Raw genomic sequence first — 24,118 nt, forward strand, 5'->3', positions numbered from 1 at the left:
CTTTCATGAAATTACAGAAAGGGTCCACTACATGTATGTCCATAATTGAGATAAAATGTGTTTACATGTACTGTCCCAATAGAATGCACATGCAGATATGGCATATCAGAGTGGTTAATATATTCTGATCTATCATTTTATAAAGAATTACAAATCACTTTGAACAATCTATTACTGCATATTAATTTTCAATTCATATCAATTTAGACTAATGGCAATCCCATTTTTTCTCTACAAATCACAAAGTCAAATGCTGGGATGCAGTACAGGATTGTACATGTATGGGACAGAGGGTAAAATAAAATGCTTCCCCATGATATGACATTTTCTCAAAAATAGTATCTTTCTAAAAAAAAATAACTTGAACCCAGTTTTTCAAAGTGCAAGGACATATACTCCATATATGCCTACTTATTAAAACATATTATTCTTGAAATAATGGGAAAATAATAAAATTTTACAAGATTTTCATGTGAATTATTTTCTTTATATAATTCACAACTCTCTGTTAACCTTTCCCAAGAAAATTTCTTAATCCTTTATAATGCCAAACATCTTGAGAGGAATTGTGGGATGGAATGCCTGAATGTTAGAGCAAAAATGATTTCCAAGTATTGTACTTCTCCATCTTTGTTCAATTCTGTGAAGTGGTTTAAAGAGAGAGCAGAGGCAATAGTACTGTGATAAATGAGGCACTACACAAGGTAAGAGCTGGAAGGTAAGAGGTAACAAGTTACTTTCACCTCTCGTATAGACAAACATGAGGGACAAGGACTGAAAATTTATGTAAATAATCCAATCTAGAAACGAACACAATTCTTACACATCCCAGTAAGCACCGTGCAATGCAGCTGTATGAATAATATGAATTATCTGGGCTTTAATGTCAGTATGTTTTAATCACTTTCTTAATGATTACTAAGTACAAAATGGGGAAAACTGAATCATGCAATAGGTCCTACATGTATGTATGCAAAAAAGAAGATTTTAATTTGGTGCTAGGAATTTTTAATAATGAGAACATTTTTTGTTTTCCCACTAAAGATCCTGTACTGTAAACACATCAAATATTTTGAGCATGTTGTTTAAGCCCGTCACTCTTAAAACTAAAGTTTAAACTTTTTTAACAATTTTTTTAAAAGGTTTGAACAGTTACAAAAAATGTAAACAACTTGTTAGATTTACAGGCTTAAACAACATGTTTTTTTTTTCAATGTGTGGTAAAAAGCAATATCAAGAGATCCAGTTTCATGGGAGACACAAAGTTGTGCTGATCAACATGAACATTAAATGGTCATAAATAATTCATATCTAGAGACAGATCATCTTTCTATTGACATAATATCTACAAGGATAATGACAGAAAATGGTGCTCTTTCATATAAAACTTTGTTTGGCACTACTAATCCATTCCAGCAATTCTCCATCTCGGATGGATTCGTGCATCATCATTGCGCTGCCTTCTCAAATATGAATACCCCATTTCTTGAGGATTAGAAATCAATTTCTAATAAATGGGAGTGAGTTGATAACTGTCTATCATCCAGTCCTTTCATCTCCTATTGGATATCAGTATTATTGTCTTAGACAAAAATAGGGTCATTCTAAAGATCAATGTTACTATCATGTAAATATCATTTATGAAATAATTTTATTTCATAGACTTGTACCGGTTTTCAAAGCATTTTGTACAAATATTGTCATTGTAAGGGATATGATTTGATGAGTTCGCTTAACCTTTGTAAGACATGGTAATACTTCAATAACAGATTCATGGGACTTTTGAAAAAAAGTTTTCTGTTCCTCTAATGCTACAGGACAACTTTGCCATTATTGAAACTTAATTTATTGTATTAAATGTGTAATATTGATTCTACTTAAGTAAAAAAAAGTTTCAGTATAAATCATAAGGCAAACTTTCTAAAATACAGATTTTATCTTCAAATTGGCAACTGAGTTAACACATTTTTTTCTTAACCTGGGACCATGGGCATGCAATATTCATCTTTTCTGATTTCAAAACCCAAACACATCGCTTTCCCATTCATGGATAATCCCATAGCAAATATGGTGAAGGGGATTAGAGTTATCTAGTTACGCTGCAAATGCCTGCGAGATCCTGTTTTTCTATCCAATGATCAAGACCCATAATCAGATTGCCTCATGCCGCACTGCTTCCTGAAGATGATTTGATAGCACACCCTTTCAGGGTCATATGATATTTCATCTTTAACATGAGAAAAGAGGGAGATAGAGAAGATTTGGGACCATCTCAATGTGATTTCAATACTTCTTGAGTTTCTAGGGTAAAGAAAATGGTATTTGATTTCAGTGCAGATAGAAAGCGTAGAACAGGTAGATTTAACAGCCTGACAATATGCAGTTTCGTTAAAATGGCAACAATTCAAAGTAAAAATGAAATATTTTTTCGTGATAGAGGTATTTTTATATAATACCAAAGTTGCATTTTATAAAAAAATACAATAGCTCAGACAAAAATTGTTACTCCTCTACCAGTCTATTAGTATGACCAAGTACATGAATTGAAACCCAACAGGGTAATTATAATTGCATTGTTATTTTAGATGCAACCTCTTCAATAATGCTAATGAAAGGATTCATGCTGACTCTGAACATAAACTCCTAATATAATTATATCCTTCTATTAATTTCCCCACGAGCCATCCGGATGAAAGAAACACATAATCCCAGAATCCTCTGGGATACTTAAACGAACCATTCCGACCAGTTGTGCATGGTGCAGTGAAGAAGTGGAAAATAGGGTCATTACATGCAAGATTGGTCATGTGCAGAAGGAAAATGGGGAGGGGGGCCTCATGGGGTTCCACATGTCAACTAGCAAATGAATGCCCACTAATAATGTTAACACTCTTACAGGAAACACCAAGATATTTGCCTTTTTCATTGATCTGATGAATGAAAGCATGTGAATATGAATCAATTTGTTTTCTACTACAAGCTCCAAACATATCAAGAATATAGAAAACATAAACAATACTGACCCTTCAAGTATAAATAGCAACGTTGTGTCGTAAGAGATTATGACTTACTCTGAAATTGTAATCAATTGCAACAGTGTGCCACTCCCCATCGCTGACTCCTCCTTGTCTTGATGCGGTTACCGTGGTGACAGTGCTACCAGTAGAGAATGAGAAGCGAACTTGGCTATTGACAATCTCTAGAGCAATGAAGTCATGCTGCTGGTTGTAGCGGCCATTGTAGAAGATCAGTCCGTTGGGCTCCAGGGAGGCAAAGCTGAAAAACAAAAGAATTCCAACAATTACTAAATATTCATCATAGTCTGATGATTGAAAACTCTTTCACTTGTTCAAGAGGTAAATATAGAATCTCTCACTTAAAGAAAAAAACATGTACAACATTGTGTTTATTCAATGTATGACTTGAAGTATTCTGCATAGCATACAAAACATCAATAATTCATTAACTAAAGGAATGATTTGTTTTGATAAATATTTACATTTTCAAAATTTAAATGAATTGTTGCAAATATTTTGGAAGATAATGAATAATGGGACAGAAAATTACCAGGTTATAACTAAATTTAAAAAAAATCATATTTTTACACTTTATCCTAACACTTTGTCTGCTGGAATTAACCAAAAGAGTAGAGAATGAGGCACTTCCAGTATGTTGACTTGTTGATCATCGTCATCATCGGCATGCCTACATCTTCAGACCATCATGTATTTCAGAAGACAATTCTGAGTCCTCACCTCTTAAGATTTAAAAAATGGGACTTTGGTTGGTTGGAATGGGTGGAATAATTGGAAGATGTATCGTTGGTGACGTGGGTAAATTTGAACAAGGTCTGAATCATTACGACACTGGTGAATCATAGCAATAGGAAAGCTAAGACGATATGAGAAAGGTTTCAGGAAACGCTTTGTTGTGCTGAGCTTGGGCTGGGAGATGTGTGCTATCTTGATTGGAATGGTTAATGAGGTGAGATGGATCTAGAATAGAAGATGCATGCCAGATTAGAAGGGTCTTCTTCAACTATATTCAAAGATTAAATCAAATCAAATCTCCACTTTCTCGCCTGTCTATTTCATCTCCATTTTTATCCTCTTTTCTCATCATATTCCTTCCTAGACTTTACACATGGTGTACCGTAAACCACTTTCGCGATTGTTCATACCACCATTCAAACATCATCTAAATTAAATTGCAAGATATTTCCTTACATATATATTTGGTTTCCCCAATCTTTTATGTGTAGTTAAAAAAAAATCTTGTATGAATGTTTAAGTGAATTAAGTTTGCTCATTGCAGGGGTGGTGACATGATACTTTGATTGGGGGAGGGGAAGATGACTTATAGATGGTTTATCTCAATTGAATTATAGGGGTATAAAAGAACATCCAATATTTCAATGGCCTAAACTTTTCAATTTTATACTCTCTTTTTTCCTTCTACCTTTTCTCTCATTTTTTTCTCCTTGTTTTGTTTCACTACTTTCAAAATCATGGGGGAGGGAAGAAAGATTCTTCTTCTTGGTGTATCCATCAAAACATATAAATCTTTTCTTTATCAAAAGACACATTTCTGTCTCAGTTTGTTCCATATTTTTTCTCTCTCCATTTATGATTTCCAATTCTTCCCTTAAATTTTTGGGCCCTGTAAGACTATAATGAAACAGAATATCTTTGCATTATATTTCAAAAATTAGAATCTTTGTACCACCAAATATTACGTTTGTTAGACATCAATTTTCATAAAGCATTTAACTATTTGAAAATTAACATTAGAAATGAAAAGATCATAATTGCATTTGATACATGCCTCATTTCACTCTGCAGTGTCCTTTTAATAGACCTATTGCATATGACATTGACAGGAGGCTAGATCAAATAGAAGAGCTTCCATCATATTGATTATTGACTTAGATTAGTTCTTACTCAAGGTTCTGGCAATCCATAAACTTATAGGTTTAACCTTCAAATTCAACTTCCAATTACAAAATATGCAGATCCCTCAGATTATAAACATGAAGCAGTTTGACATTGAAAGAGCACTGCTGACAAATTATCCACTTTTTGTAGCACAATGAAGAAACAATTCCAGGCTGACAGTCTTATGGTTTAAGATATATTGTACACAAAAACAAACTGATGATTAAAACAATAAAATGTGAATCCAAAACTTGATTGGTTTAGTACGATTTCTAATTTAGATTAGTACCATGTGAACATAAAAGTGTTACATCTATTTGAGTATAGTGACTTCATTCTTCCCCTTCTCTTCTTCCAGACCACCACAGGAAAACATTTATCATATCAGAGACATCTATTGACCAACATAGAGGAATATAACCTCATTATTCAAACATCATAATCATCAGCCTTTTTTTATTTGCCTCAGTGAAGCCTAAGGGCACTAAGTACATTCATTCTCCCTCTTGTTTGGAAGATACTAAAAGATCAAAATACAACTCTTTCTATATCAATTCATAATCGCTCTTTCATGAGAATAGCTAGAGAATTTGACAAAATAAATCTTGTTTTGATACAACTGATGGGAATTTCATATCAATTCTTAACATTTTAATGCATGAATTTGATCTTGTTGATTGAATAGACCTAACAAACTTTTTAACAATCCAGGATTGCAGTAATTGTGATTAATGAAGCATTCCAGGTCAAATGTGAAAAATAATAGAGAGTGTAGAGCCTCCATGGGTATAGGCACAATATTTTACAGCATCCCATCTATCAATCTACTAATGGATATGTTTTTAAAATTGTTTTCTCGCAAAAACAGTTGGGTCTAACATCGTTCAATGTACTGCTTCATTTTAATGAAGTCTAATGCACACTATTAGATTGTCTCAAATGCGTAACAGGGTAAAACAATTAGTCATTTTCCATTAAGAAAAGACAAAGAAATTTCACAAAATACTAACAAATGCGATTGGAAGGGAGTCAAATGGATGCCAAGAAAATAAAGCACAAAGGGATATAATGTAGAAAATTAATAAGTGCTATAAAACTTTTTAATACCAATATCTTCCAAAGGAGATTCATTATGAATTGGTTAAAGTAGACACAGGTAGAGCCATCAAAGCCATTTGAGGAAAATTAATGACAAGAACCCCACTAATTCAGAATTCATGAGGAGTAATAAACTGTTACAGAGTTGAATTACAACAATATTATAGAGATAAACCAGTCTTTAAAACAGTATAGTGGGGAATTTTTTTATCCAGGTTTGACTGGAAGTTTTTCTCATAGCTAGAATATATCGTCGGCCTTATGCCAAAAGAGCCTTAACCTGATATTTGGGTGATTTCAGTTATTCATATCATCGTATGCATCTTGAAATACTTTTTTAAATGATGTCCGTAATTTGGTGCTATTTGAAACAATCACTATACAAGATTTGAATCATATTGGATATAAATAACATTAAGTTCAGGATTTTTTTTTATTCCATATTCATATATTTTTGTTTACCTGACAGACAGTTGGAGCCTCACTCTCTGACTCAGCGACCAGAACATCATGAATGAATTTGGTGGAAAATTCCTTGTCCGAATCTGACAAAATGGACCATCAAATTCGTTAGGGTTTGGACAGCTACAATCAAAGCCTCCGTTGAGGAAGTTACGACAGGTTCCACCATGTTTGCAGATGCTGTCTGTTGCCCCTGCACAACGTCCTGTACCAATGTCAATCTCACAGTTCGTTCCTAAATGAAGATGAAAATAAAAGTTTGCGCAATAAATACAAGTATCCTGTTTATGCTTTAAGACCTATTGTTAAACATAACATTATTTCATTAAATCCAACTCAAATGTAATCTTTATATCCAATTGCTTTGTAAAATGCAAGCATAACATTGCACAAGGGTTTCAGACAAAGAGCACATAATTTAATAGTACCTTGTAAGTAATAGACACACAGGTAAAAAAAAAAGATAAGAAAAACTATATTTGATGATAGAAAATATTATAATATGAAAAAACACAAATGCTGAAAGCTTTAAAATGTAAGGATTTAAATTCTGGTGTGGCAATCCAGGTAATATGAGTAAAAATATTATTAAAATGTTATTAGTCAATTGATTTCAGATCAAATTATCTCTAAACTTCTACAAATATCACAACAGAATGTGCAATCTATTTATAAAATTCAAATCATGTTTAAAAAAAAAACTATGAAAAAACCCTATAGTTTATATTTTGCACTGACCAACAAACATAATATTGGATCAACATCCTGGATGAAATAATCAGTGCATCTCTACATCTCATTAATATCTTTAAAATACAGTCATGCTACCTATAAACATAGCAAAATTAATTTCACATCATTTGTCTCCCCTGTGGAAATTATGAGTCAAGGTTGCCGGAAGATAGTGCAAGGTTAATAAAAGTTTAGAGATACACCCTATTTGGGGAAAGACAAACACCCTGGAAGAAAGCATAAAGAAAAAAAATCAGATTGATTTTCAATTTCTTGCCACCTCTTTGTTCACTAGCCAATGACAGTCTAGCACAAATCAATATTTTCATAAGATACAGTCTTTGATTGGAATGGTAAACTAGGAATATGGGTGGTTGTGTAATTAACTGTGATGAAGAGTTTATGCAAATTACAGCCATCATATTATCAGGGATGACGTTCAAGAATTAACATGTCTTTATTCTCATTTCATATTCTATAAATGAGAAATAATCAGTCAATATTCAGTAAGCATAATGGGAGGTAATATTCAATCATAATGATGACAAAGGAAATTCATGAAAATCTTGGTTATAAGTTTTTAGATTATGCACTGTAAAAATAACCCCTACTGTCAATATCTGTTAAATAGAAAATGCATCTTAAAGTAGAAAGCAACATTTCTATCACTTTTCTATGCATGTATTTAAAAATATGAGGTTTTGTTGTATATTATTTATAGTCCTAAATGCAATGTCTTTTATCTTCCCCGGCTCAAGTGCAATCCTCTTTTAGCTTGATACAGAAATAATTAAATTGAAGAATTAATTTTTTTCACCTACTATTCCTCATATCCTGAAGTGCTTCTTTCACACTTCAACATATGGATATTTCTGAGTCATGGAAAACATGATTTTTTTTATCATACATTCTTGGTAAAGATCAAGAAGAAAAAGCATTATGGATGCTGAAACAGATCTCATCAAGAGGGAACATCGGCTCAACATCACACAAACCTACAGAGGGTGTATGCTAATTAGGTGACAAAGACAGAAGGGAGTGAGTAGCCCGAGGAGAGACGTACGTACAAATCATGTCCTCAGGAAAGAAGTGATAGGGATTAACCCTCAGTTATAGGATTAGGGTTGAGGAACTCAGTAGGGGAAACATGGAGGATGAACTATAGGGAACATAAGGAGTGAACTCTCTTGAGTAATAGGGTCAATGCTTTAATGCAATGAACAAGTGACAATGTGATGCACTTTGAAGAGGATCAATCTGGGATGGACTGAGAACTTGTTGGATATTCCTTTCATGTAAATTAAGAGAATTAAGTTTAGCAAGAGTCGAATTGAATGATAGAAGTGCAGATGCACATATACAGAAGTAGAGAATGAAAAAGAATGGGGGCAAAGAGAAAAAAATCCAGGCAGGATAAAGGCAAGCAAAAGAAATGTGAAAAGGAGGCAGAAAAGGGGAGGTAGTAAATGCAGGAAGAGAATACAGGAATTCAGAACAGATATGAAAAAACAGAACAAATTCAGAGATATCATCTTATGTAGATTTGGACTGAGTATAACCTTTGGGTAGGCACTGAAGAGGGAAATGTCAGCTACATTACTGTAGACACAAAATGCAAACATATACCAATCTAAAACCATCTTAAATTCAGGAATTGATATTTACAGTTGTGGATTGCCGTGTGTTTGATGAGCACTAACAAAGCCTTACGAAGATGTCCAATATCTGTTTAAATCCAAATGAATATCAAAATATTGTGGCTGCTGAGTCTTATCAATAGAAGACATAAGAATCAAGGAAACTTGGAAGAAGTATTCAGCTAATCATTAAATATGTAGTGTTTCTATATCTACCTTATACTACCATGTGAAGGATAAGGCCAATATTCTTAACTTTAATTTGTGGATATGTAAGGTTCACCTTATTATTCATGAAGGTCTGGTAGCCTACTCATCACCACTAGTTGAAGGTAACCCAATCAGATCAGAGGGAGTTCTTAGACCATGACACTAATGGAATGGGGATGGTCTGTCAGTTCCTTTGGGAATCTAAGATGACTGGATCACGTGCCAACCATGGCAGCCATGTTTGCACACGTGGACCTCAAATCTGATTACCAGCTACCCCAAAAAATGAAATTACTCTGGATAGGCATCTATCCACTGCTTCATATTTCCTCTAGCATTGGATAGTGAATTGGATGAAGTAAGAAGGCAAATCTATTTCAAGAGACTTTCATTGCTCTATGTATATCTACTAAAGGTAGGGTTTGAAGTGAAGTTTGGATATTTATACACACATTGTAACAGGTGCAAATTCATGTAAAACCTTTTATCCAGGGATAATACATTATAATATATGCCCAAACAAACAAGAATCAGTGAGTTCAATACCACAAAATGAATGTGACCATGAATGCATACAGATAGAACACCATAGAAGCTGTCCACGAAAGACTAGACATTTCATGCTTGAACACAATTATTACTGACATTGTATAATGAAAAGAAATCACACTTTTTTTCATATGACAGGAAACCAATCTAAGTCGAGTGTGATAATAACACAATGAAACTTGTTAAACATGAATTATATGAGGTAGACAGAACATGGTTTTATCTTCTGATCATTCCAATATATTGCAATATGACTGAATGATTACTGTCTAGCAAGTACACATACAGACGAGCCAGCCATGGAAAGCAATATTTAGAACAAGGAGTAAATGTTTGTGCCTTACACTAATAACAGGAAATTAAAGTTTGTCCACCGCCGTCAAGCGGGCCCAAGTAGCCAATGTTTGAGCAGCCGGTGGGATGAGCACTCTACCATGCAGGGTGTTGTGGACATCTTAATGAGATGTTGGACATCACTCACATAGTGAAACCATTACAAGGGTCAGCTTGGAGTGATTATGTGTTTCATTTGTTGAGAGCCAGAAAGGAATTGATTCAGAATACAATTTTACAAAGTCCCATCATCTCTTTATCTCACAGGTGATAGAAGTACCCTTCATGAGGAATGAAATTGTACCAAATTCATATCATACATGTAAATTTGTTAAATTGGTTTGAAATATCAGTATATGTGTTTAAAAACAATTCCTGGAGGCTGGCCCTCTTTAAATAAAATATTTGGATGAATCATTTCTTGATGATAGCCCCATGTGTGCATTTCTATGTTTGTGTGTACCCCAATCTAGCCAGTGTTTAGAGAGCTTGTTTTAATAATGTCTGAGTATCTTCAGTGATGATAGATTGTTAGGAGCTCTAGGGTGACTACAATCTATCAGTCAACAGTGTTCTGCTATTAAAGGTAATCTTACAGAATCCTTCAGGTTTATCATTCACCCATATGGGGATGTAAAATATATATTCCTCAGTTTTCTCCAATACAATCTGATGAAGATATGAACTTCATGAAGATATCACCTTACTGAAAATCTTCCATTTTATTCTATAGTGTATTTGGCTATGGTTGTCTACTGCATATATCTTTCACACTATTTCAAATCATTGTAGGCGTTAATCATATTATCCAGGTCTTGATTTTCATTAGATTATTTATATATATTTGTGATTTATGCAGAAAAACTATTACAAAAAAAACCAAGCAAATGAAATATGCATCTGGACATGGCAAAATAAAATCTGAGGTCAAATTTATCATTTTCTCCAACGATATTCATGTTTTACTTCACAATTACTTTTACTTATTCACTTCTTCTGTATTTTCTTTTCACCCTTTTCTTTGTAGTATATAAGTGTAAATACATAATGAGGAGGAAAATCATTGTATTCATAAATAATCAACATGTTTTTCATTTCATATCATACATTAAATTCAAGAGATTTTATGACAAACCTCATCAACTTGGGAACTTTTACAACTTCTCTGAAAATAGAAGTAAATGTTTGCGACAGCCCACACATTGTGATAATGAGTAACCTTTAGTCACCCTTGTTTATTCATTGCTTCACTTTGTAAAATGTGTGATGACAAATATCCTTCATTATGACAGACGAAGAGTCCTCTTTCAAAACCCCAATCCCAGACATCAATCCTCCTCATCCATTTTTAATCACAAAAATATGGCATATTCTGCTCTTTGACTCCTGGTTTATTTTAGTATTCCTTTATAGAATAGTTCTTGAGTACGATACTAGAGGATTTATTTTCAAATGATGAATGGTGGGATTTGTAAAAATGATGTATGAAGCATGTCTTCAGCAAATAGTCCAGAATATGCATGAGGAGAATACTAAGTCTCGTTCTGCTATGTTTACAACTTATGAAGCAAAGTAAAAATAAGTGAAACATTTCAAATTATATGAGTATATTAAACTGGATTATAGGATTGGAGATCTATAAGCTAAATGTCTACAATTCTAACATAGAGTGACTTGAATTGATATACCAAATGCCGCGTTTGAAATGTTTAGAAAGTGCATGAATGAATTTTATTTTGTAGTGAACAAAGATATTTCAGAAAGATTAACAGTTTACTGATATTATAATATAATACTATGCAGGGTTTATCAATTTTTCATATCATAACATATAGCAACATACATGTAATATTATTAGATAAAGCCTAAATTCATCTCTCACTGTTACATAAATTAAATGTACAAATGGTATGAACAGGTCATATGATAAGCTTGAAATCATGAGGATCTCAAGCCAGTTTCAACAGAGCTAACTTTCAATATGTCTATTCAAGAAACACCAGAGGCACTAAATGATACATTTTGAGGTTACCTACAGACAGCCTATTCTGAACTGCAATTGTCTAAGAATGTTGTGTTTTCCCATGGGAGGGGGGCTTAACAAGAGAATGAGAATCAAGGATATAATATGTAATTACTTTTTCACCTTCCCTATTATTCTCTATTCATTCCCTTATATTTCTTCAATTGACAGGGGAACCTCCCAGCCATAGATATACTTGTTTTGCAGTGCCAAAGATCAAAACTTGCCCTGAAAACACAAACCTTCCACCTTCAGAAACTCTCAAGAGATCTGTTAGATTGATCTCCTTGTATAGAGGATGTTCAATCTACCCAAGGTTGATCCACCATGCAAGATTCTTATGAAATAATATAAAGGATACCAGTCAATCTTCCAGATCTCTCTCTGACTTCTTCCTCCATCACTTTGAGCACCCACAAAATTCATATCTTTTTGCTTCTATTATTTTTTGCTGTTTCATAAAAACTTATTTTCACAGAAAAAAAAATAACATGAATCTAAGAATCTTCATGGGTTACAGAGAAAAACAGTATAATCAGGAGACAAGTATTCCCTTTTTCTTTTCAATTCCCCTTAACAAATCTCTCTTTTCTTCTTTCTGTATTCCTATCTTATATCTTTAGACACCATCCCTCTTGTCTACATTCTACTAACCCCTCAACTCTTGATCACATCTTACTATTTTCACGTATGTAATGCTTGTGTTCTATGAACGCTATAAGGTGTGAATGAAATTAAAATATTAAAGGGATGCTCCGAGCTGAAAATATCTATACCTAAATGAATAAGAGTAAAATTCAAAGAGCAAAATGCTGAAAATTTCATCAAAAATCTGATAACAAATAGCGATGTTATTGAATTTTATAGTTTAGCAATATATTGTGAAACGTTGTCATGAATATTCATTAGATAATAACAATAATAATATGTAACATTTATATAGCGCTTAATACAAATGTGTGGATGATAGGCTTCCCTTGTAATGAAATAAATTACAGCAATGAATATCTAATGCACTTAATCAACTGTTATTCCAATACTTTTGGTTCTCGGAGGAAAAAAAATGAATGAACCTAATTTCATTTAATAAAATACAAAAGGACAAGGGGAGATATGACATCAGTTTGCTCATTGAGTATTTATGAAGACATGCCTAGAATTGCTTCCAGAATGTGAATCTTTAAAATGCCATAGCTTTGTTATTCCTTATCCGATTTTGATCAAATCTTTGGTGTTTTGTTTGTCTGATTTTTCTTAATCTGTTAAAAAATATAGCCTGCAGTACCCATTTAATAAAGATCATTTCAAATTCCCACTATCTTGTGTTTAACTTTTGCTCTCGGCTCTAATTATATCTGCACCAGTCCAAAGTGTTAATTCAAATCTCTGAACAGTGATTTAGAGCAATGTGGCTGTCACATTACCCTACATCCATGTGATGAATGGGTAAGATCAAAGACATTTTTAATTGCTGTATTTATCATTGACCTAATTTCTTTTCTAATTACCCCTCTATCCTCGGGATCTCTTCAGGATGACTAATATCTCTCACATTTAAAAAAAAAGAATAATTAAAGGAAAACAAAGATCTGGTCAAGGGTGTAAAAAGGGAAGCATGGCAAGGTGATAAATACCCCACATTAGGAGAATAAAAACTTGCTTTAACCCCTCCCTTAGTAGGTGAGAAAGATGTAATCGGAGAAGCACTCACGCATGACTTGTGGGAATTATGGAGGGTGTCTGATTTGATGAGGATAAATATGGACGAGGTTTGGGGTTTCACCCTAGCATCATTCATGTGTATGCTCAGCAAAGGGACAATCAGAGATGGGTTCTCACCATCAACCCCCCCCCCACCCTCCAGAAATGGGCCGCAATGAATAGCTGCAGCAACAATGGAACACCCTGAACTAACAAAGGCGTAAAGGATACCCAGTAATCCTTGCCTCTCATCCAAGGATATCATTTAACATCTAGAAGTATGCAGGGGAGGGAAAGGTTTATAGGAGATATTAACAAAATATCATGAATTTTCAAATGCAAAGTAAAAAAAAAAAAAAAAAAAAAAGATTGCTATAGATAGTTGACTTAATTAAATGTAATTTTTGTAATTTCCTCAACCTTCAAACCACCAAAAGATTCCCCCCCCCCCTCCCAACCCAACTTGGAATCCACCACCCTCACCCATCCTTGTTTTACCAGTGTACTCAAGAAAGATGCTTGAAAATTTGAAATACTCCTTTGAATCAATCTTAAATAGAACTGTGAAGGATACAAGAAGGATAAAGATTTCACTGGAGGACATGAAGGGTCATCTGAAGGTTGAAGTATGTAAGAGATGAAAGAATTTACTCTGAATGACCCTGGATTATTATAAAGGACGAGTATAATTACCAAGTACTGAGGATTATCTGTCAACTACTAATATCTCGGTTACATCATGTTTCTTCTCTTCTTTTTTTACAATTAGACAAATGGAAAGAAACAGTGAATCACATGACCAAATGTCAAAATATAAAACCTAACAAGAACAAAGCAAAAAGTAATTATAGATAATGTGAGGTTTAAAAAATGGTCTTATGGAAATATAGCTAAAGATGGGGAGAGCATTGAGATGGGGGGACTGATGCAAAAGTTAACAAAAAGAAAATGAATGCATGCTCACAGAACATAAAGATAGAAAAACAAAAGGATACAAGATAGGAGAAAGAGACAAAGCAAAATGACAAGGGAGCAAAATGAAATTCAAAAAATAGAGTGGGATACAACTGAGAAAATAAATGAAGGAATAGGCAAATTTGTGATCATGCATTATTTCATGCACAATCCATGCCATAAGGGAGGATTAGCTTAGCTCTATCCCTGAAAATGTCATACTAATGTTACATAAAAAGCTTGAGGTTATTATGGCAGATGCATCTACGCTTCAATAAAAATGGCATGAAGCAAAGGAAAATGACTTCATTTCCCATTCTGAGAAGAATCTCTCTCCAAAAAAGGCACATTAATACTAAATTCATTTTGCAATATATATAAAGATAAACTCCCTAGAAAAAAAATGGAAAGACAGAATATGAATGACATATGGATTTGGCTAAAGATAAAGTTATGACATATTGACCAGCAGTTGAATGTTATTCCCCATACTCCTTGGATAATGTATTTATCCCACAGGCAAAGCACTCCATTTTGTGGAGCCGACTAATCGTTATCACTGCCGCTTGCAGTGCATCTGACATACACATTATTCAAGGCTGTGTTCAAATAATTATGATTAATCTTGAGGAAAAATGTATTTATTATAATCTAAATGCTATTGAAATAAATTATTCCATCATAGCATTTATAGCTAAACTGGCATCTCCCTTTGACAAAATAATTTTGCCCTTCTGGCTTCAGAAAATGTAAAATGGTTTTAGAAATTATTTTTAGGTGTATATATCTTAAGACTTTGGGTGCAAAAGTTATGACTGACTTTGAGAATGACTGGTGACCACTCCTATTGATAAATGATCCTTATGTAGCTGACTTAGCTTCTGAGAATACGTTCCAGTTGTACGAAGTTTTACAAATGGCTTTATAGAACTCCCACCAGGTTAAAGATTGATTTCAAGTGAAAATGAGACATAATTATGATCCGCTCTGTGTAGTGAACCATTATAAATTTATAACCACTATTAAGTGTTATTTGCTGATTTTGGGAATCATGTTCTTATAAATCACTACCAGACATCAACATTGAAATAGAATTTGGTTAGCGTTATCTTATCGTTCTAATAGAAATATTCATTTAAGATATTTATGGTATAGTATTTCCCCCCTAGAACTATTGTATATTTTGTTGAAATAATTTTTACTTCCAATGGATGAATATTCTCCTTTGCTGAAATTCTATATCAAAATAGTGATAACTTAATGCTCTAATCAGCATTATATTTTCCCCTTATATTACCTATTCCTTGCATAAATAAGAATGTAAACATGCCCTATGCAACCAAGCAAGATGGCTCCGGACGGAACAGACATTATCGCCCCTGTAACAGCCAATTGGCTACAAATTGGATGGGTGAAGTTCAGCTAAAGCAAAGTAGACAGATAATACATGGCCTGCGGGTGTAGCTTCTTAAATTAGTGGGATGGTAGTGCACTTGACTTTGAGTGATCTCTAATTGAGAAGTGATGACCTGGTTAATGCAATTGGAAATTAATGCTCTAAGTGAACATTCATGTAATACACTAGGCAAATAATGAATCTTCTAGAAACACTTATCTAACAATATTTATTGCCACATTCTTTCATTCCATTTCAAAATACATTCAAAATTTTTCAATTCCATTTGTGCATTTCTTGTTATGATATAGTGTGAGAATGATATGACTGAAAGAACAACCACTGATATGATGAAGAACAATTATAATGTACTCATGAGCTTTAGAACTTTTTAAGAGATGCCATCACACACCTCATGAAGAGTCTACAAAATTCAAATGAAGGTTTAGAAAAAAATATATATAAAAAAATATGTTGTTTCCAAAAGCTGAATGCTTTATATGTTACATAGACACAATTATAAAAGAAACAACATTTTGAACACTTTATTGTAAATTGTACTTACTATCTTATTTTTCTTGAGTAAATTACTGATACTATACTTAATGATAAATTGCAAGCCTTTAGTTCAGAGTAAGGGACGAATTGGCTTCTAGTGATAGCCGATGGTACAATCACTGTTTATGATTAGGATAATGAATTGAATTTGCTCTTGTACATATGATGAGGAATGGAAGATAGTCTTAAATTTCCACTTAAAGTGTTTATATAACAAGTCAGATTATTTGTTCCTTTTAGATTGTCACATCAAATGTTAAAACATTTTGTTTGAATATTATAGAAAATTGTGGGATATGTGATGGCCTATAAATGTTATCTTTTATCGATGAAATGCTTAGTGTTGGATTGGAAGGTCCTGATGCATTTGACCAGTGATTCATGTTGGTATTTGTAATTATGTTATTTTGAGATTTAAAAAAAAGTAGATTAATAGTTATAATACCCTTGCTTTTCTACTTTGCAATCAGCTCCCAAATAAAGCTTCAAAAGTGAACATCATGAAGCCTTGATATTTCATAATGTCTTGTTTATAATGCACTATATAAAATGATGTATTAGTACAATATTGTAATTATTTGATTTTTTTAAATTCTGGAATGAAATTTATCAGCATACTGGTAAATTATTCTTTCTAACTCTCTTCACTTAAAGATCTTCAGCTTTTCCACTTCTCTATTTTTTCTAAGCTTTCTTCTTTTCCCCTTATTTCTCTTTCTTTTTTTCTATCCCTTATTCCTTTTTTCTTCTTCCTTGAACACCTCTTCTTCATAAGATTATTTTTCTTCTCCTCTTCTTCTATTTCTTCATCTTCTATTCCTCTACTCCTCACTTTCACTCCCTTTATCTCAACAAATTCAACATAGATTTCCAACAAGTTCTATTCCATATAACATCATCCTCAGCATTCAAGGGGAATAAATCATGTATTTTGCTATCCCATGATAACTCAAAAATTCACATCTTACAACTACTCATCTCCTAAACAACCACATTTTCCCTCAAAACCACACTTTTCCAGATAATTCAAATCCACTCGATCTATAGTTCTGCATTATTCCATTGCTAAATGCATGCAGCCGCCTGATGGATTGCATGATTGTTGTGCTGTAATTTTCAACTCATTCAGGTTCCTATGCTTTCAAGGCGTGGGGCCCTGATTTGCAAATAGAGGTAACTAGAATTCACGATCGTCCCCATTATACAAAGGAAACTACACATAGGCTGCTTGCCTTGAGTACTTGAAAATATATATTTAAATGTAGAAATATATCTCCCTACACAAAAAAACAAAGAGCCAGTGGGATATTTGATTTTTTTGCAGATATGAGAGCTGTCTTAATCTATGATCAATGATCACACCTTGTTATTTATTCCCTTGACTATTTTGTAAATCTATTTCATAAATCTGTTTGTATAAATCAACTATACAACTATTATTACTACTTTAACCTTTACTACATAAACACATGTTCATAAGACTAAATTTCAACAAGTTATACATGTTGAAGAATTCATCAGTGGTTATGTAGTTGATATTTCCATGCTATCCTTATAATGTCAACATCAATTATTATGCTGATCATCCATACTTGTGATCTACAACATTACCTTTTTACATTACTTTTTATTCCTGATGATCCTAACATGTAGATTACCTATTGAAAGAATGTTTGTATTTCCTAGTAAACATAATTCCCTGCTTTGCCTATAAATGAATATCATCATTGTGGCTATGTTATAGAGCTCAATCATCCCATACACAGATTAAATTATAAACTGCAATGACTGGAAAATTATGCTGATTAGGACTGTGTGCATCAATTAACTCTCTCTCTCACTCTGTATCGAATCATATTTGATTTACCAGGAGCATCGGCCATTTCAGCAGCTGATTTTGTAAACTGAAAAAAATTAACTCTAATCCCCATCTTTCCTTCTCAAAATCTCTCACTTTGCCTCCGTTTTTCAAACCTTTCAATGCAGAATAGGCAAATGTAAGTTATATACATTTTTTATCACTGCAATTTACATATATCATTTCAAGTAAATATCTCTGTCATTAGAATGTTCAACAATTTTATAATAAAGATATAAAATATGAGTTACAAAAGTGAAGAAATAACATGATCTACTGAGGTTCGAAACACCATTATTTCCGTGTAATTCATCTATTGTCCTGGTTAATAATTTATCATCTTTACTAAGTTAATATCTACCCCTGATAATCTCTGTTACATAAGGGTTTATTTTTGTTTCCTTATAAAATATAATTACTTGGGAAACAAAAATTGTGTTGATATTCAAAATTGTCATGACAAATGATTGTAATTAACCTTTGTCAAAACAGTTTGTATAATATCCATTGCTATGTTCAGTAATGTCATCAAACGACACCTGCAACTACACTCTGTACTAGAGCACCTGCAGGAGGCCAAGTCAGGTAACAGCTATTGCCAATTTGCTGAAGGAGGTCAGCGGAATCAGTCGTTCACTGCCTGCTAACCATAGCAATTATCTGAAGATAATATTGTGACACCCACATGACATTCACACATCTGAGACGCTCCATCCAAATATAGCAATGTACGAAATGGGTAAAATAAATGGGAGTTCTTATTCACAGGTTATTTTTCCTTTTGTTTTGGGATGAAATATACACATTACACAATATTTTGTTTGCATTAGAAGAAAGAATTAAGAAATCTCCTGAATACTTCCCCTTATGTTACAGAATCTGTGATAGAGATACTGACATGTACTCCATTTCTAGAACAAGGAGTGAATGCTGAAAGCTACATTAACTTCACAACCATCATGTAGATTTGTAAACGAGAAACAACACAAGCCACAATGTTGCTTTTTTTTCCATTTGTAAAATGCATGCCACTTGGTGAGATCAACTTCCATCACTCTTACCAGTTCACTGCATCATGCATCTCTTCTCATGAATAATACCACGGTAAAGAAAGGGACTCCAGTATATCAATCAGCTGTCTTGTGGATCCATGCTCCATTCAAGATCAATGTAAGGGTAAATTTAGGATATATAATTGCTAAGGCTTGATTTTATATCACAACTTAGTTACTTTTACCTTTCAAGAATTCATGCAAGAAATCGCAATATGACAAATTGAAATGATAAATAGTGACTGATAATAATGGTGTAAAGTCGTTAATAGCATGCATAATTACAATGATGTAGCAATGATAAAAATCAGATGGATATGATTTATCACATATCATAAATGAAGGCAATTTAAAAATCAAACTATGTTCAAGTTACCCCTAGTCTATCACCCCACCAAAACACAAACAAATGAAAAAATAATAACGAGAACCTGTGGGGCATCCACTGATTCCATTTACTAATCGGTCAAATTGAATTTCCACATGATTCCACCATCCTCCCATCAAATACCAATCCTCTTATCCTTCTGTACTGCTTCTGAATTATTAAATTCTCATTCGGGGCAAGGGACGGCAGAATTACACACATACAGACTTTAACCCCCTCTTCCTACATGCCAGAGCCACCTCACAGTTTCATGAATGCAAGAGTAGGGGAGTAAAAAGATCAAATTTGGAGCTGAAATTATTGGGCAGGAATGGGTGGCAATATGAAGGGCACCACTCTCTACACACTCCCAATTGATTTTATTGATTAAGGAAGTTGAAGAGGGAAGGCAGAGAGAATCTTCTAGGAACGAGATGACCAAATCAAGGCACACTCTGCTCTTCAGAAAAAAAATGAAATAGAGGAAATTTTGCTCCAGAGCAACATGTGAAGGGTGAAGTAAAAAATTATGTGACAGACTGACTGATATAAAGAGAGGAGAGGGGGTGGAGGTTGTCAAATTTAACTCAACCCAAAATGACAAGGTTGGAAGCAGAAATATGAGGACAAGATTTTGTTTCACCATAAGTAGCTCTTCCTTTCCTTCTTATCCTGCATCAAGGGTAATGGAATTTCTTTCTCTCAAAATCTTATACATAACATTCTGATTTCATATCAAGAATTGGCTTGTACAATAAAGACCTAGTGTTTTGAAACCTCACTTCTATTCATGATATTGACTTTCATGTTGATTAGTGTTATTGAACAGATCTTTTCTTAGATTTTCCTCATATCAATAGAACACAGGTGACATTGAAAAATATGATAAAGAATTGAATTCCATCTGAAACCTAAGAGCAAACATCCAATATCATGTCCTTTATAAGAGGTTAAAGGTCACGTAACCTTTAACTTATCAGGGTTTGAATCCCCTTTGACAAAGCAATAGATGCACTTTGCACAAGAGTTCATGAAGGATTTATAAAGGATCAAAACTAGTCCATTCTTTTTAAATTTAAAAGAATTGTATTTCAGGAAAGTTTTTGAATTGTTATTTAAGGGTGTGTTTATGCTTTCATTGCGAGGACAGAATCGGCGTTTTCAAACGTCGATTCAAAACGCCGATCGTAAACGTGGTTCTGGGAGTGCTGTTTATGCTTAACTTTTTGAGGCGAAATCACGATCTCCAGCTGGCTTCACAGGAAAGCGGGTCAAATCGGGCGCACCTTTTTTCGAAAGTTTTTTTTTCCGAGAGTTGTTATTACGTGGAGATAACATGGGGCAATGCGACTGTATTTGCCCGCGGATTTTCATCTCACCGGAAGCATGTACCAAATGACGTCATTTAAACACGTTTGCGATCGTGGTTCTGTTTATACTTCCCCAGAAAGCCTGATTCTGGTCAAACGAAGTTTACAAACGCACCTTTTTGTGAGTTTACGATCGGCGTTTTGAAACAGCGTTTAAATGAAAGTAAGCATGGACGCAACCATGTTTTGGACTAATCACGTTTGGAAATGCTGATTCTGGCCTCAAAAGTGGAAGCATAAACATGGCCTAAGTGAAATAGAATGAAGAACAGGCTCAAATCATTTGATCACAAAGAACAATAAACGGGCATTCTTTTTAACTGAAATAATGGCCCTTGATAAAATGCATTTCAATGCCAGCTCACAAAAGGAAATGATATTTAAAGAACAACATACACTCTCCTGAAAAATCATACTTCTATCTTCAGTTATTCACTCAATAGTAAGATATCTGCCCTCTTTATTTTTTCCAACTGAAAATGAAAATTTGATATTATCATTTTGGAGCTATAAGCAGAATTTCAGGAAACATTTTTTAAAAAATCTTGCATGCACCATATAACATTGTTTAAGTACTCACTAATCTACCATACTGAAATATAAATGAGGAGGTAAATGGAGGTTTTCACTAGTAGGTAAGTGGAGGTTTTTCACTACTAGTTTGACAATCTATTAAAAACCTCAGAGGGTTAGAATAGTGCTAAAGCACAGCGGGAACTAATCAACCTGAAACACTAAATGGTACTTAACAAAACTGATTGAGGAAACTCAAAACCAATGACAAGTTATTTGAATTGCTCCTATATCTACCCTCCATCAGTACACTATACAATCAATGGTGCTATTGCAGAAAAGTTATTATTATGGTAACTTTACCATCCAATGGTAACTTACATGTAATCCTTGATTCTGATTGGCTGTTAAGCATTGTTACCATGGTTGTTACCACTGAATAGCAAGTTTACCATAATAGTAACTTTATGCAATGGGACCCTGAACACCACAGGAGTGTCTTTTTCCACAATGATTAAATCTTCTCTGCTCATAGGTCCATGCATGGTGAAATAAACCCATCCTATACAAACTGCTAATCAATATAAAAAAGTTCAATTTGTTTGCTATCCTATCATTTATGCCATGCTATTGAAAAGACAAATCTTGTAGCAAATCTACCGTCAGAGACCAATGGCAAAGCACAAGAGTCTATACAATGTTTCATGAAGCATCTCATCAGTGATCTTCACTCACAAATTTGTATTAAGCCAATCAGAAGCAAGGATTTCAGTAGCTTATGATAGTCATTAAAATTACCAATTGTTTCATGAAATGCTCACCAGAACTAACTAAACAGCAAATCTTTATAAGGTCTGTTAACTAGACCAATCATTGGTTGAATAGAGTGGGGACTACATACCAACCTGCAACCCTATCAAGGTATACTTGAACCAATCAAGAGAGTCAAACTAAATTCCTTATGACAGGTTGTTTGACTGATGAATTCAACATCACCATCTGTTGACCAGACTACTCACACATACTGATATCATACCCACCAGATATCCATTTAGACAAAAACAAAACTTTTAGAATCCTTACACATAATTCTTAATTTTTCACCCTCTTTCAATGGTTCTTATGGACTATTACCGTGTTTACACAGTGACACGGCTCGGGGGTTCGACATGCGAGCCGTGCTCAACACGGCAATTTTATGCTGTGTAAACGCGATCAGTGTGATCCGCGAGCCGTGTCGAACACGGCTTTTTTGATCCGCCAAAATCGTAGGTTTCAACCCGCGAGCCGAGTCAGACTCGGCAATTTTTTCGTGTGTAAACAGAAAGCCGTGTCGAACTCTCTTGACCAGGTCACTGCGCGCGCTTTCACTTTTGGCATTGTTGTTGTTCGCACGGACAATATTCGATTCCGGCGGTGAATTTCCCGCGTTTAATTTGCGACGTCATAATTCTTCTTCCGTTCGAGATCCGCGAGCCGTGTTGAACTCGCCTTTTTATATGTACGAATAAACGCGATCTCTGATCCCTTCTTCGCAGTGTTCAACCCGGCTCGCGGATTCAACACCCGAGCCGAGTCAATGTGTAAACACGGTATATATGTCTTATGAGTAGTTTGCATAATTCAAACAAAAATGAACAAAACTGATTTGGGCGTTATTTCTCATAACCAGGACCCTATACTGTATACAGTAACACAAAGGTTAGCGATTTATCGCCAATATAAAAGAGTTCATAGTCAATTAACTGAGCAAAATACGCATGCAACGACGATCTCTTCGACCCATTCCATTTAGCGATTGTTAACCATTGTTACCATAGGGCCCAGTACTTTTGAAACAGTGTCATTCCAAAGAATAACAGGAAATTTTCATGAAATAGTCATAGCACATTGATGGAAAAATAAAGGTTTATAGTTCAAAATGAACATGGGCCAATGGAAGATAAGTCTTTGGTGGTTGCCTTTGATAAATGCATACCAATGTCAGCTGTATAAGAAACATAAAAAGAGATATTCAATTTCATCATTTTCACACAGAGAAAAGACACTGTTCTATGGTACAAGTTTCACTTTCAGGATATAAATTCAATTATAACAAAATTCTTCATATCCATCGAACATGTTATATGATGTGTGATCAATAAGAACTCCTTCATGGAATGACAAGAAAGTTGATAAGTATTTAATTACATATTGGTATTTCTTTACGTCAATCAAACATGTTATATTAAGTGTGAATGAGACTCTAAGATGGAGAGGTATAGATAAATGATAATGAGATGACCAGATTGAGTATGGGTAGTCAGAGGAGGAGAGTATTCATTGTAAGGTTGATTGATTATTGATGGAGGTGTCAACATTCATTATCATC

The 24,118-nt window shown here is 33.9% G+C and overlaps 1 protein-coding gene across 6 annotated transcripts in view; it reads right to left on the reverse strand.

The window, feature by feature from the left end:
* The window catches only part of LOC121410424 (cadherin EGF LAG seven-pass G-type receptor 2-like), a 69,648-nt gene that overhangs the window by 38,078 nt on the left and 7,452 nt on the right, over positions 1-24,118 (reverse strand). For all 6 annotated transcript variants that reach the window (XM_041602511.1, XM_041602510.1, XM_041602507.1 and 3 more), the window contains exons 2-3: positions 6,495-6,729; positions 3,072-3,276 (exon numbers count right to left, since the gene is read on the reverse strand). In XM_041602511.1, coding sequence (XP_041458445.1) covers positions 3,072-3,276; positions 6,495-6,729 — 440 coding nt within the window. The remainder of the gene's footprint in view (positions 1-3,071; positions 3,277-6,494; positions 6,730-24,118) is intronic.

This window comes from Lytechinus variegatus, chromosome 3 (assembly GCF_018143015.1).
Source record: "Lytechinus variegatus isolate NC3 chromosome 3, Lvar_3.0, whole genome shotgun sequence".
Lineage (NCBI taxonomy): Eukaryota > Metazoa > Echinodermata > Echinoidea > Temnopleuroida > Toxopneustidae > Lytechinus > Lytechinus variegatus.